This window comes from Salmo salar, unplaced genomic scaffold, assembly GCF_905237065.1.
Source record: "Salmo salar unplaced genomic scaffold, Ssal_v3.1, whole genome shotgun sequence".
Taxonomy (NCBI): domain Eukaryota; kingdom Metazoa; phylum Chordata; class Actinopteri; order Salmoniformes; family Salmonidae; genus Salmo; species Salmo salar.
The window spans coordinates 485,001-499,890 of record NW_025550412.1 but is presented as its reverse complement, the minus strand read 5'-3'; the positions used below and the strand labels follow the sequence as shown (position 1 = coordinate 499,890).

The 14,890-nt window shown below is 44.6% G+C and overlaps 1 protein-coding gene across 2 annotated transcripts in view; it reads left to right on the top strand.

Annotated features, from left to right (window-relative positions):
- ttc39b (tetratricopeptide repeat domain 39B) overlaps positions 1-14,890 on the top strand; it is a 67,942-nt gene that overhangs the window by 36,067 nt on the left and 16,985 nt on the right. For both annotated transcript variants that reach the window (XM_045713752.1, XM_045713753.1), the window contains exons 8-14: positions 8,861-8,960; positions 9,068-9,133; positions 9,494-9,602; positions 10,580-10,647; positions 10,765-10,824; positions 13,633-13,794; positions 13,926-14,017. In XM_045713752.1, the coding sequence (XP_045569708.1) occupies positions 8,861-8,960; positions 9,068-9,133; positions 9,494-9,602; positions 10,580-10,647; positions 10,765-10,824; positions 13,633-13,794; positions 13,926-14,017 (657 nt within the window). The remainder of the gene's footprint in view (positions 1-8,860; positions 8,961-9,067; positions 9,134-9,493; positions 9,603-10,579; positions 10,648-10,764; positions 10,825-13,632; positions 13,795-13,925; positions 14,018-14,890) is intronic.

Here is a 14,890-nt window from a genome sequence, read left to right as displayed (position 1 = left end):
GTCTAATATGGGTATAACTGGCTGGGGGACTAGTAGATGGGTATAATATGGGTATAACTGGCTGGGGACTAGTAGATGGGTCTAATATGGGTATAACTGGCTGGGGGACTAGTAGATGGGTATAACTGGCTGGGGGACTAGTAGATGGGTTTAACTGGCTGGGGGACTAGTAGATGGGTCTAATATGGGTATAACTGGCTGGGGGACTAGTAGATGGGTCTAATATGGGTATAACTGGCTGGGGGACTAGTAGATGGGTCTAATATGGGTATAACTGGCTGGGAGACTAGTAGATGGGTCTAATATGGGTATAACTGGCTGGGGGACTAGTAGATGGGTCTAATATGGGTATTTCTGGCTGGGGGACTAGTAGATGGTATAACTGGCTGGGGGACTAGTAGATGGGTCTAATATGGGTATTACTGGCTGGGGGACTAGTAGATGGGTCTAATATGGGTATAACTGGCTGGGGGACTAGTAGATGGGTCTAATATGGGTATAACTGGCTGGGGGACTAGTAGATGGGTATAATATGGGTATAACTGGCTGGGGGACTAGTAGATGGTATAACTGGCTGGGGGACTAGTAGATGGGTCTAATATGGGTATAACTGGCTGGGGGACTAGTAGATGGGTCTAATATGGGTATTACTGGCTGGGGGACTAGTAGATGGGTCTAATATGGGTATTACTGGCTGGGGGACTAGTAGATGGGTCTAATATGGGTGGGATAACTGGCTGGGGGACTAGTAGATGGGTCTAATATGGGTATAACTGGCTGGGGGACTAGTAGATGGGTATAATATGGCTATAACTGGCTGGGGGACTAGTAGATGGGTCTAATATGGGTATAACTGGCTGGGGGACTAGTAGATGGGTATAATATGGGTATAACTGGCTGGGGGACTAGTAGATGGGTCTAATATGGGTATAACTGGCTGGGGGACTAGTAGATGGGTATAACTGGCTGGGGGACTAGTAGATGGGTATAACTGGCTGGGGGACTAGTAGATGGGTCTAATATGGGTATAACTGGCTGGGGGACTAGTAGATGGGTCTAATATGGGTATAACTGGCTGGGGGACTAGTAGATGGGTATAACTGGCTGGGAGACTAGTAGATGGGTCTAATATGGGTATAACTGGCTGGGGGACTAGTAGATGGGTCTAATATGGGTATAACTGGCTGGGGGACTAGTAGATGGGTATAACTGGCTGGGGGACTAGTAGATGGGTCTAATATGGGTATAACTGGCTGGGGGACTAGTAGATGGGTCTAATATGGGTATAACTGGCTGGGGGACTAGTAGATGGGTCTAATATGGGTATAACTGGCTGGGGGACTAGTAGATGGGTCTAATATGGGTATAACTGGCTGGGGGACTAGTAGATGGGTCTAATATGGGTATAACTGGCTGGGGGACTAGTAGATGGGTCTAATATGGGTATAACTGGCTGGGGGACTAGTAGATGGGTCTAATATGGGTATAACTGGCTGGGGGACTAGTAGATGGGTCTAATATGGGTATAACTGGCTGGGGGACTAGTAGATGGGTCTAATATGGGTATTTCTGGCTGGGGGACTAGTAGATGGGTCTAATATGGGTATAACTGGCTGGGGGACTAGTAGATGGGTATAACTGGCTGGGGGACTAGTAGATGGGTATAATATGGGTATAACTGGCTGGGGGACTAGTAGATGGGTCTAATATGGGTATAACTGGCTGGGAGACTAGTAGATGGGTATAATATGGGTATAACTGGCTGGGAGACTAGTAGATGGGTCTAATATGGGTATAACTGGCTGGGGGACTAGTAGATGGGTATAACTGGCTGGGGGACTAGTAGATGGGTCTAATATGGGTATTACTGGCTGGGGGACTAGTAGATGGGTCTAATATGGGTATAACTGGCTGGGGGACTAGTAGATGAGTCTAATATGGGTATAACTGGCTGGGGGGACTAGTAGATGGGTATAATATGGGTATAACTGGCTGGGGGACTAGTAGATGGTATAACTGGCTGGGGGGACTAGTAGATGGGTCTAATATGGGTATAACTGGCTGGGGGACTAGTAGATGGGTCTAATATGGGTATAACTGGCTGGGGGACTAGTAGATGGGTCTAATATGGGTATAACTGGCTGGGGGACTAGTAGATGGGTCTAATATGGGTATAACTGGCTGGGGGACTAGTAGATGGGTATAACTGGCTGGGGGACTAGTAGATGGGTATAACTGGCTGGGGGACTAGTAGATGGGTCTAATATGGGTATAACTGGCTGGGGGACTAGTAGATGGGTCTAATATGGGTATAACTGGCTGGGGGACTAGTAGATGGGTCTAATATGGGTATAACTGGCTGGGAGACTAGTAGATGGGTCTAATATGGGTATAACTGGCTGGGGGACTAGTAGATGGGTCTAATATGGGTATATCTGGCTGGGGGACTAGTAGATGGGTCTAATATGGGTATAACTGGCTGGGGACTAGTAGATGGGTATAACTGGCTGGGGGACTAGTAGATGGGTCTAATATGGGTATAACTGGCTGGGGGACTAGTAGATGGGTATAACTGGCTGGGGGACTAGTAGATGGGTCTAATATGGGTATAACTGGCTGGGGGACTAGTAGATGGGTCTAATATGGGTATAACTGGCTGGGGGACTAGTAGATGGGTATAACTGGCTGGGGAGACTAGTAGATGGGTCTAATATGGGTATAACTGGCTGGGGGACTAGTAGATGGGTCTAATATGGGTATAACTGGCTGGGGGACTAGTAGATGGGTATAATTGGCTGGGGGACTAGTAGATGGGTCTAATATGGGTATAACTGGCTGGGGACTAGTAGATGGGTCTAATATGGGTATAACTGGCTGGGGGACTAGTAGATGGGTCTAATATGGGTATAACTGGCTGGGGGACTAGTAGATGGGTCTAATATGGGTATAACTGGCTGGGGGACTAGTAGATGGGTCTAATATGGGTATAACTGGCTGGGGGACTAGTAGATGGGTCTAATATGGGTATAACTGGCTGGGGGACTAGTAGATGGGTCTAATATGGGTATAACTGGCTGGGGACTAGTAGATGGGTCTAATATGGGTATTACTGGCTGGGGGACTAGTAGATGGGTCTAATATGGGTATAACTGGCTGGGGGACTAGTAGATGGGTATAACTGGCTGGGGGACTAGTAGATGGGTATAATATGGGTATAACTGGCTGGGGGACTAGTAGATGGGTCTAATATGGGTATAACTGGCTGGGAGACTAGTAGATGGGTATAATATGGGTATAACTGGCTGGGAGACTAGTAGATGGGTCTAATATGGGTATAACTGGCTGGGGGACTAGTAGATGGGTATAACTGGCTGGGGGACTAGTAGATGGGTCTAATATGGGTATTACTGGCTGGGGGACTAGTAGATGGGTCTAATATGGGTATAACTGGCTGGGGGACTAGTAGATGGGTCTAATATGGGTATAACTGGCTGGGGGACTAGTAGATGGGTATAATATGGGTATAACTGGCTGGGGGACTAGTAGATGGTATAACTGGCTGGGGGACTAGTAGATGGGTCTAATATGGGTATAACTGGCTGGGGGACTAGTAGATGGGTATAATATGGCTATAACTGGCTGGGGGACTAGTAGATGGGTCTAATATGGGTATAACTGGCTGGGGGACTAGTAGATGGGTATAATATGGGTATAACTGGCTGGGGGACTAGTAGATGGGTCTAATATGGGTATAACTGGCTGGGGGACTAGTAGATGGGTATAACTGGCTGGGGGACTAGTAGATGGGTATAACTGGCTGGGGGACTAGTAGATGGGTCTAATATGGGTATAACTGGCTGGGGGACTAGTAGATGGGTCTAATATGGGTATAACTGGCTGGGGGACTAGTAGATGGGTCTAATATGGGTATAACTGGCTGGGAGACTAGTAGATGGGTCTAATATGGGTATAACTGGCTGGGGGACTAGTAGATGGGTCTAATATGGGTATTTCTGGCTGGGGGACTAGTAGATGGGTCTAATATGGGTATAACTGGCTGGGGGACTAGTAGATGGGTATAACTGGCTGGGGGACTAGTAGATGGGTCTAATATGGGTATTACTGGCTGGGGGACTAGTAGATGGGTCTAATATGGGTATAACTGGCTGGGGGACTAGTAGATGGGTCTAATATGGGTATAACTGGCTGGGGGACTAGTAGATGGGTATAATATGGGTATAACTGGCTGGGGGACTAGTAGATGGTATAACTGGCTGGGGGACTAGTAGATGGGTCTAATATGGGTATAACTGGCTGGGGGACTAGTAGATGGGTCTAATATGGGTATTACTGGCTGGGGGACTAGTAGATGGGTCTAATATGGGTATTACTGGCTGGGGGACTAGTAGATGGGTCTAATATGGGTCTATATGGGTATAACTGGCTGGGGGACTAGTAGATGGGTCTAATATGGGTATAACTGGCTGGGGGACTAGTAGATGGGTATAATATGGCTATAACTGGCTGGGGGACTAGTAGATGGGTCTAATATGGGTATAACTGGCTGGGGGACTAGTAGATGGGTATAATATGGGTATAACTGGCTGGGGGACTAGTAGATGGGTCTAATATGGGTATAACTGGCTGGGGGACTAGTAGATGGGTATAACTGGCTGGGGGACTAGTAGATGGGTATAACTGGCTGGGGGACTAGTAGATGGGTCTAATATGGGTATAACTGGCTGGGGGACTAGTAGATGGGTCTAATATGGGTATAACTGGCTGGGGGACTAGTAGATGGGTCTAATATGGGTATAACTGGCTGGGAGACTAGTAGATGGGTCTAATATGGGTATAACTGGCTGGGGACTAGTAGATGGGTCTAATATGGGTTTTACTGGCTGGGGGACTAGTAGATGGGTCTAATATGGGTATAACTGGCTGGGGGACTAGTAGATGGGTCTAATATGGGTATTACTGGCTGGGGGACTAGTAGATGGGTCTAATATGGGTATAACTGGCTGGGGGACTAGTAGATGGGTATAATATGGGTATAACTGGCTGGGGGACTAGTAGATGGGTCTAATATGGGTATAACTGGCTGGGGGACTAGTAGATGGGTATACTGGCTGGGGGACTAGTAGATGGGTCTAATATGGGTATAACTGGCTGGGGGACTAGTAGATGGGTATAACTGGCTGGGGGACTAGTAGATGGGTATAATATGGGTATAACTGGCTGGGGGACTAGTAGATGGGTATAATATGGGTATAACTGGCTGGGGGACTAGTAGATGGGTCTAATATGGGTATAACTGGCTGGGGGACTAGTAGATGGGTCTAATATGGGTATAACTGGCTGGGGGACTAGTAGATGGGTCTAATATGGGTATAACTGGCTGGGAGACTAGTAGATGGGTCTAATATGGGTATTACTGGCTGGGGGACTAGTAGATGGGTCTAATATGGGTATAACTGGCTGGGGGACTAGTAGATGGGTCTAATATGGGTATTACTGGCTGGGGGACTAGTAGATGGGTCTAATATGGGTGTAACTGGCTGGGAGACTAGTAGATGGGTCTAATATGGGTATTACTGGCTGGGGGACTAGTAGATGGGTCTAATATGGGTATAACTGGCTGGGGGACTAGTAGATGGGTATAATATGGGTATAACTGGCTGGGGGACTAGTAGATGGGTATAATATGGGTATAACTGGCTGGGGGACTAGTAGATGGGTATAATATGGGTATAACTGGCTGGGGGACTAGTAGATGGGTCTAATATGGGTATAACTGGCTGGGGGACTAGTAGATGGGTCTAATATGGGTATAACTGGCTGGGGGACTAGTAGATGGGTCTAATATGGGTATTACTGGCTGGGGGACTAGTAGATGGGTCTAATATGGGTATAACTGGCTGGGGGACTAGTAGATGGGTCTAATATGGGTATAACTGGCTGGGGGACTAGTAGATGGGTCTAATATGGGTATAACTGGCTGGGGGACTAGTAGATGGGTCTAATATGGGTATAACTGGCTGGGGGACTAGTAGATGGGTATAACTGGCTGGGGGACTAGTAGATGGGTCTAATATGGGTATAACTGGCTGGGGGACTAGTAGATGGGTCTAATATGGGTATAACTGGCTGGGGGACTAGTAGATGGGTCTAATATGGGTATAACTGGCTGGGGGACTAGTAGATGGGTCTAATATGGGTATAACTGGCTGGGGACTAGTAGATGGGTATAACTGGCTGGGGGACTAGTAGATGGGTATAACTGGCTGGGGGACTAGTAGATGGGTCTAATATGGGTATAACTGGCTGGGGGACTAGTAGATGGGTCTAATATGGGTATAACTGGCTGGGGGACTAGTAGATGGGTCTAATATGGGTATAACTGGCTGGGAGACTAGTAGATGGGTCTAATATGGGTATAACTGGCTGGGGGACTAGTAGATGGGTCTAATATGGGTATTTCTGGCTGGGGGACTAGTAGATGGGTCTAATATGGGTATAACTGGCTGGGGGACTAGTAGATGGGTATAACTGGCTGGGGGACTAGTAGATGGGTCTAATATGGGTATTACTGGCTGGGGGACTAGTAGATGGGTCTAATATGGGTATAACTGGCTGGGGGACTAGTAGATGGGTCTAATATGGGTATAACTGGCTGGGGGACTAGTAGATGGGTATAATATGGGTATAACTGGCTGGGGGACTAGTAGATGGTATAACTGGCTGGGGGACTAGTAGATGGGTCTAATATGGGTATAACTGGCTGGGGGACTAGTAGATGGGTCTAATATGGGTATTACTGGCTGGGGGACTAGTAGATGGGTCTAATATGGGTATTACTGGCTGGGGGACTAGTAGATGGGTCTAATATGGGTCTAATATGGGTATAACTGGCTGGGGGACTAGTAGATGGGTCTAATATGGGTATAACTGGCTGGGGGACTAGTAGATGGGTATAATATGGCTATAACTGGCTGGGGGACTAGTAGATGGGTCTAATATGGGTATAACTGGCTGGGGGACTAGTAGATGGGTATAATATGGGTATAACTGGCTGGGGGACTAGTAGATGGGTCTAATATGGGTATAACTGGCTGGGGGACTAGTAGATGGGTATAACTGGCTGGGGGACTAGTAGATGGGTATAACTGGCTGGGGGACTAGTAGATGGGTCTAATATGGGTATAACTGGCTGGGGGACTAGTAGATGGGTCTAATATGGGTATAACTGGCTGGGGGACTAGTAGATGGGTCTAATATGGGTATTACTGGCTGGGAGACTAGTAGATGGGTCTAATATGGGTATAACTGGCTGGGGGACTAGTAGATGGGTCTAATATGGGTATAACTGGCTGGGGGACTAGTAGATGGGTCTAATATGGGTATTACTGGCTGGGGGACTAGTAGATGGGTCTAATATGGGTATAACTGGCTGGGGGACTAGTAGATGGGTATAATATGGGTATAACTGGCTGGGGGACTAGTAGATGGGTCTAATATGGGTATAACTGGCTGGGGGACTAGTAGATGGGTATTACTGGCTGGGGGACTAGTAGATGGGTCTAATATGGGTATAACTGGCTGGGGGACTAGTAGATGGGTATAACTGGCTGGGGGACTAGTAGATGGGTATAATATGGGTATAACTGGCTGGGGGACTAGTAGATGGGTATAATATGGGTATAACTGGCTGGGGGACTAGTAGATGGGTCTAATATGGGTATAACTGGCTGGGGGACTAGTAGATGGGTCTAATATGGGTATAACTGGCTGGGGGACTAGTAGATGGGTCTAATATGGGTATAACTGGCTGGGAGACTAGTAGATGGGTCTAATATGGGTATTACTGGCTGGGGGACTAGTAGATGGGTCTAATATGGGTATAACTGGCTGGGGGACTAGTAGATGGGTCTAATATGGGTATTACTGGCTGGGGGACTAGTAGATGGGTCTAATATGGGTGTAACTGGCTGGGAGACTAGTAGATGGGTCTAATATGGGTATTACTGGCTGGGGACTAGTAGATGGGTCTAATATGGGTGTAACTGGCTGGGGACTAGTAGATGGGTCTAATATGGGTATTACTGGCTGGGGGACTAGTAGATGGGTATAATATGGGTATTACTGGCTGGGGGACTAGTAGATGGGTCTAATATGGGTATAACTGGCTGGGGGACTAGTAGATGGGTCTAATATGGGTATTACTGGCTGGGGGACTAGTAGATGGGTCTAATATGGGTATAACTGGCTGGGGGACTAGTAGATGGGTCTAATATGGGTATAACTGGCTGGGGGACTAGTAGATGGGTCTAATATGGGTATAACTGGCTGGGGGACTAGTAGATGGGTCTAATATGGGTATAACTGGCTGGGGGACTAGTAGATGGGTCTAATATGGGTATAACTGGCTGGGGGACTAGTAGATGGGTCTAATATGGGTATAACTGGCTGGGGGACTAGTAGATGGGTGATAACTGGCTGGGGGACTAGTAGATGGGTCTAATATGGGTATAACTGGCTGGGGGACTAGTAGATGGGTCTAATATGGGTATAACTGGCTGGGGGACTAGTAGATGGGTCTAATATGGGTATAACTGGCTGGGAGACTAGTAGATGGGTCTATTGTATAACTGGCTGGGGGACTAGTAGATGGGTCTAATATGGGTATAACTGGCTGGGGGACTAGTAGATGGGTCTAATATGGGTATAACTGGCTGGGAGACTAGTAGATGGGTATAATATGGGTATAACTGGCTGGGGGACTAGTAGATGGGTATAATATGGGTATAACTGGCTGGGGGACTGTACTTGTGACATAACATCCTGTGCTATCTTCTTGTAGGGAATGTCAGAATATTCTGAATGTGACTCAGGACCATAGCAGTGAATCATTCAGGCAGTTCGAAGGAGGAGTGAGACTGGGTATCGGATCCTTCAACCTGGTAAGAAAGACGGGAGGGTGTGTGAGAGGGTTTATAAATAAATACAGCTTGGTTTTAACACGTTTTCTCTCTCTCTCTCTCTCTCTCTCTCTCTCTCTCTCTCTCAGATGCTGTCCCTCCTTCCTCAGAGAATCCTCAGGTTGCTGGAAGTCATCGGTTTCTCTGGCAACAGAGTGAGTTCAATGGTTTAGCAATGAGCTGCTATGAATGATTATAATGAATGCTTGTGGGGGGGGCTTGTGGGCGTTAAGTAGCCTAGTGGTTATAGCGTTGGACTAGTAACCGAAAGGTTGCAAGATCGAATCCCCGAGCTGACACGGTAAAAAAATCTGTCATTCTGCCCCTGAACAAGGCAGTTAACCCACTGTTCCTAGGCCGTCATTGTAAATAAGAATTTGTTCTTAACCGACTTGCCTAGTTAAATAAAGGTTACATTTTAAAAATAATAATAAAAAAAAAAACAGGTAAGAGCTGTTATAAGGAGGCTATGAACTGTTATGAATGCTTATAAGAGGTGTTATTGTGTCTTGTAGGACTTTGGTCTGGCTCAGCTGAGAGAAGGAGCAGCAAGCCACAGTCTCAGAGCTGTCCTCAGTGTGTTAACGTTGCTGCTGTACCATACCTATGTTACACTCATTCTGGGTAGGGATACACACACACACACACACACACACACTGGTTAATAGTTGTGTAAAGGTTGTGTGATGGTTGAATGACGATTGTTGTGTGTTCCAGGTTTCGGAGAAGGTCAGTAATTTTGTGATATTTGTTTGGTGGTTGTGGTTATTTGTGATGGTTGTATTCTGGTTCTATCGTGGTTGTATTCTGGTTGTAACATGGTTGTATGGTGGTTGTGTTCTGGTTCTATCGTGGTTGTATGGTGGTTGTATTATTGTTGTAACATGGTTATATGATGGTTGTAACGTTATATGGTGGTTGTAACATGGTTGTATGGTGGTTGTAACATGGTTGTATTCTGGTTGTATGGTGGTTGTAACATGGTTGTATTCTGGTTGTAACATGGTTGTATTCTGGTTGTATGGTGGTTCTATTCTGGTTCTATCATGGCTGTATGGTGGTTGTATGGTGGTTGTATTCTGGTTGTATGTTGGTTGTATTCTGGTTGTATGGTGGTTGTAACATGGTTGTATTCTGGTTGTATGGTGGTTGTATTCTGGTTGTATGGTGGTTGTAACATGGTTGTATGGTGGTTGTAACATGGTTGTATGGTGGTTGTAATATGGTTGTATTCTGGTTGTATGGTGGTTGTAACATGGTTGTATGGTGGTTGTAACATGGTTGTATGGTGGTTGTAACATGGTTGTAACGTGGTTGTAACATGGTTGTAACATGGTTGTATGGTGGTTGTAACATGGTTGTATGGTGGTTGTAACATGGTTGTATGGTGGTTGTAATGTGGTTGTATGGTGGTTGTGTTATGGTTACCTTGTCACAGCATTGGTTGTGTGCTGGTTGTGTTATGGTTACCTTGTCACAGCATTGGTTGTGTGCTGGTTGTGTTATGGTTACCTTGTCACAGCATTGGTTGTGTGCTGGTTGTGTTATGGTTACCTTGTCACAGCATTGGTTGTGTGATGGTTGTGTGATGGTTGTTCCAGGTACTGGAGAAGGAAACCTTGTAGAGGCAGAAGCCTTACTGGGACCTTACCTCGAGAAGTTCCCTAACGTAAGTATCGCACGCACACACACACACACACACACACACACACACACACACACACACACACACACACACACACACACCCTGTATGGTAGAGTACTAATGGGAGTGTTTCTCTCCTAGGGTTCTATCATTCTGTTCTATTCTGCTCGGATTGCTGTGCTCAGAGGAAACTTCGAGAAGGTGAAACATCATAGAAGTTACTAACATCACATTTCGTACAAACGTTATGTACATAGAAGTTACTAACATCACATTTCGTACAAACGTTATGTACATAGAAGTTACTAACATCACATTTCGTACAAACGTTATGTACATAGAAGTTACTAACATCACATTTCATACAAACGTTATGTACATAGAAGTTACTAACATCACATTTCATACAAACGTTATGTACATAGAAGTTACTAACATCACATTTCGTACAAACGTTATGTACATAGAAGTTACTAACATCACATTTCGTACAAACGTTATGTACATAGAAGTTACTAACATCACATTTCGTACAAACGTTATGTACATAGAAGTTACTAACATCACATTCTACAAACGTTATGTACATAGAAGTTACTAACATCACATTTCGTACAAACGTTATGTACATAGAAGTTACTAACATCACATTTCGTACAAACGTTATGTACATAGAAGTTACTAACATCACATTTCGCGTAAACGTTATGTACATAGAAGTTACTAACATCACATTTCGTACAAACGTTATGTACATAGAAGTTACTAACATCACATGTTCATATACATAGAAGTTATGACATATACATAAGAAGTTACTAACATCACATTTCATACAAACGTTATGTACATAGAAGTTACTAACATCACATTTCATACAAACGTTATGTACATAGAAGTTACTAACATCACATTTCGTACAAACGTTATGTACATAGAAGTTACTAACATCACATTTCATACAAACGTTATGTACATAGAAGTTACTAACATCACATTTCATACAAACGTTATGTACATAGAAGTTACTAACATCACATTTCGTACAAACGTTATGTACATAGAAGTTACTAACATCACATTTCGTACAAACGTTATGTACATAGAAGTTACTAACATCACATTTCATACAAACGTTATGTACATAGAAGTTACTAACGTCACATTTCATACAAACGTTATGTACATAGAAGTTACTAACATCACATTTCATACAAACGTTATGTACAGTACCAGTCAAACGTTTGGACACACCAACTCATTCCAGGGTTTTTCTTTATTTTTACTATTTTCTACATTGTAGAATAATAGTGAAGACATCAAAACTATGAAATAACACATATGGAATCATGTAGTAACCAAACCAGTGTTTTTTTAATATATATATATATATATATATATTCATTCTTCAAAGTAGCCACCCTTTGCCTTGATGACAGCTTTGCACACTCCATCACTCTCCTTCTTGGTCAAATAGCCCTTACACAGCCTGGAGGTGTGTTGGGTCATTGTCCTGTTGAAAAACAAATGATAGTCCCACTAAGCGCTAATCAGATGGGATGGCGTATCGCTGCAGAATGCTGTGGTAGCCATGATGGTTAAGTGTGCCTTGAATTATAAATAAATCACAGACAGTGTCACCAGCAAAGCACCATCACACCTCCTCCTCCATGCTTCACGGTGGGAACAACACATGCAGAGATCATCTGTTCACCTACTCTGCATCTCACAAAGACACGGCGGTTGAAACCAAAAATCTCAAATTTTAACTCATCAGTCCAAGGGACAGATTTCCACCGGTCTAATGTCCACTGCTCGTGTTTCTTGGCCCAAGCAAGTCTCTTCTTCTTATTGGTGTCCTTTAGTAATGGTTTCTTTACAGCAATTCGACCACGAAGGCCTGATTCACATAGTCTCCTCTGAACAGTTGATGTTGAGATGTGTCTGTTACTTGAACTCTGTGAAGAATTTATTTGGGCTGCATGAGGTGCAGTTAACTCTAATGAACTTATCCTCTGCAGCAGAGGTAACTCTGGGTCGTCCATTCCTGTGGCGGTCCTCATGAGAGCCAGTTTCATCATAGCGCTTGATGGTTTTTACGACTGCACTTGAAAAAACTTTCAACATTTTTGAAATTTTCCCGATTGAGTGACCTTCATATCTTAAAGTAATGATGGACTGTCATTTCTCTTTGCTTATTTGAGCTGTTCTTGCCAAAATATGGACTTGGTCTTTTACCAAATAGGGCCATCTTCTGTATACCCCCCCCCCCTACCTTGTCACAACACAATGATTGGCTCAAACGCATTAAGAAGGAAAGAAATTCCACAAATTAACTTGACACACCTGTTAATTGAAATGCATTCCAGGTGACTACCTCACGAAGCTGGTTGAGAGAATGTCAAGAGTGTGCAAAGCTGTCATCAAGGTAAAGGGTGGCTACTTTCAAGAATCTCAAATATAAAATATATTTTGATGTGTTTAACACTTTTTTTGGTTACTACATGATTCCATATGTGTTATTTCATAGTTGTGATGTCTTCACTATTATTCTACAATGTAGAAAATAGTAAAAATAAAGAAAAACCCTTGAATGAGTAGGTGTGTCCACACTTTTGACTGGTACTGTATATAGAACCTACTATCATCACATTCCATACAAACATTATGTACACAGTAATTTCTACCATCACTACAGGAAATAAGACCTCTCTCTTTCTACCTCTCTCTCTCTCTCCCCTCTCTCTCCCCTCTCTCTCCCCTCTCTCTCCCCTCTCTCTCTCTCCCCTCTCTCTCTCCCGTCTCTCTCTCCCCTGTCTCTCTCTCCCCTGTCTCTCTCTCTCTCCCTGTCTCTCTCTCCCCTGTCTCTCTCTCTCTCCCCCTCACTCTCTCTCTCTCCCCTCTCCCTGTCTCTCTCTCTCTCCCCCTCACTCTCTCTCCCCCTCACTCTCTCTCCCCCCTCACTCTCTCTCCCCCCTCACTCTCTCTCCCCCCTCACTCTCCCCTAAGGCCCAGTTAAAGTTTGAGGAGTGTATCTTAGCCCAGTCTCAGTGGAGACAGATTCACCACCTGTGTTACTGGGAGTTGATGTGGAGTCACTCCTTCACTCAGGACTGGCTGCAGGCATACAGATACGCTGACCTGCTCTGTAAGGAGAGTCGCTGGTCCAAGGTAGGTAGACACACATGTAGAGAGAGAGAGGGAGGGAGGGAGAGACACGTAGAGAGAGGGACACACCCTGGAGTGGGACACACCCTGGAGAGGGACACACCCTGACCCCTGACCCCTGTGTGTCTCTATAGGCCATCTACGTCTACCAGAAGGCTGCTATCCTCTCTATGTTGCCTGAAGAGGAGATCAAGAAGACTGGAGAGAACGTGGTCGAGTTGTTCAGGTGAGCTTACAACTGTTCACAACTGTTCGCATTCACAACTGCTCATTGTAGGTCATAAAACATTCATAACTGTTCGTTGACAGCTCATTGTAGGTCATAAAACATTCATAACTGTTCGTTGACAGCTCATTGTAGGTCATAAAACATTCATAACTGCTCGTTGACAGCTCATTGTAGGTCATAAAACATTCATAACTGTTCGTTGACAGCTCATTGTAGGTCATAAAACATTCATAACTGCTCGTTGACAGCTCATTGTAGGTCATAAAACATTCATAACTGCTCGTTGACTGCTCATTGTAGGTCATAAAACATTCATAACTGTTCGTTGACAGCTCATTGTAGGTCATAAAACATTCATAACTGTTCGTTGACAGCTCATTGTAGGTCATAAAACATTCATAACTGCTCATTGACAGCTCATTGTAGGTCATAAAACATTCATAACTGTTCGTTGACAGCTCATTGTAGGTCATAAAACATTCATAACTGCTCGTTGACAGCTCATTGTAGGTCATAAAACATTCATAACTGCTCGTTGACTGCTCATTGTAGGTCATAAAACATTCATAACTGTTCGTTGACAGCTCATTGTAGGTCATAAAACATTCATAACTGCTCGTTGACAGCTCATTGTAGGTCATAAAACATTCATAACTGCTCGTTGACAGCTCATTGTAGGTCATAAAACATTCATAACTGCTCATTGACAGCTCATTGTAGGTCATAAAACATTCATAACTGCTCATTGACAGCTCATTGTAGGTCATAAAACATTCATAACTGCTCGTTGACAGCTCATTGTAGGTCATAAAACATTCATAACTGCTCGTTGACAGCTCATTGTAGGTCATAAAACATTCATAACTGCTC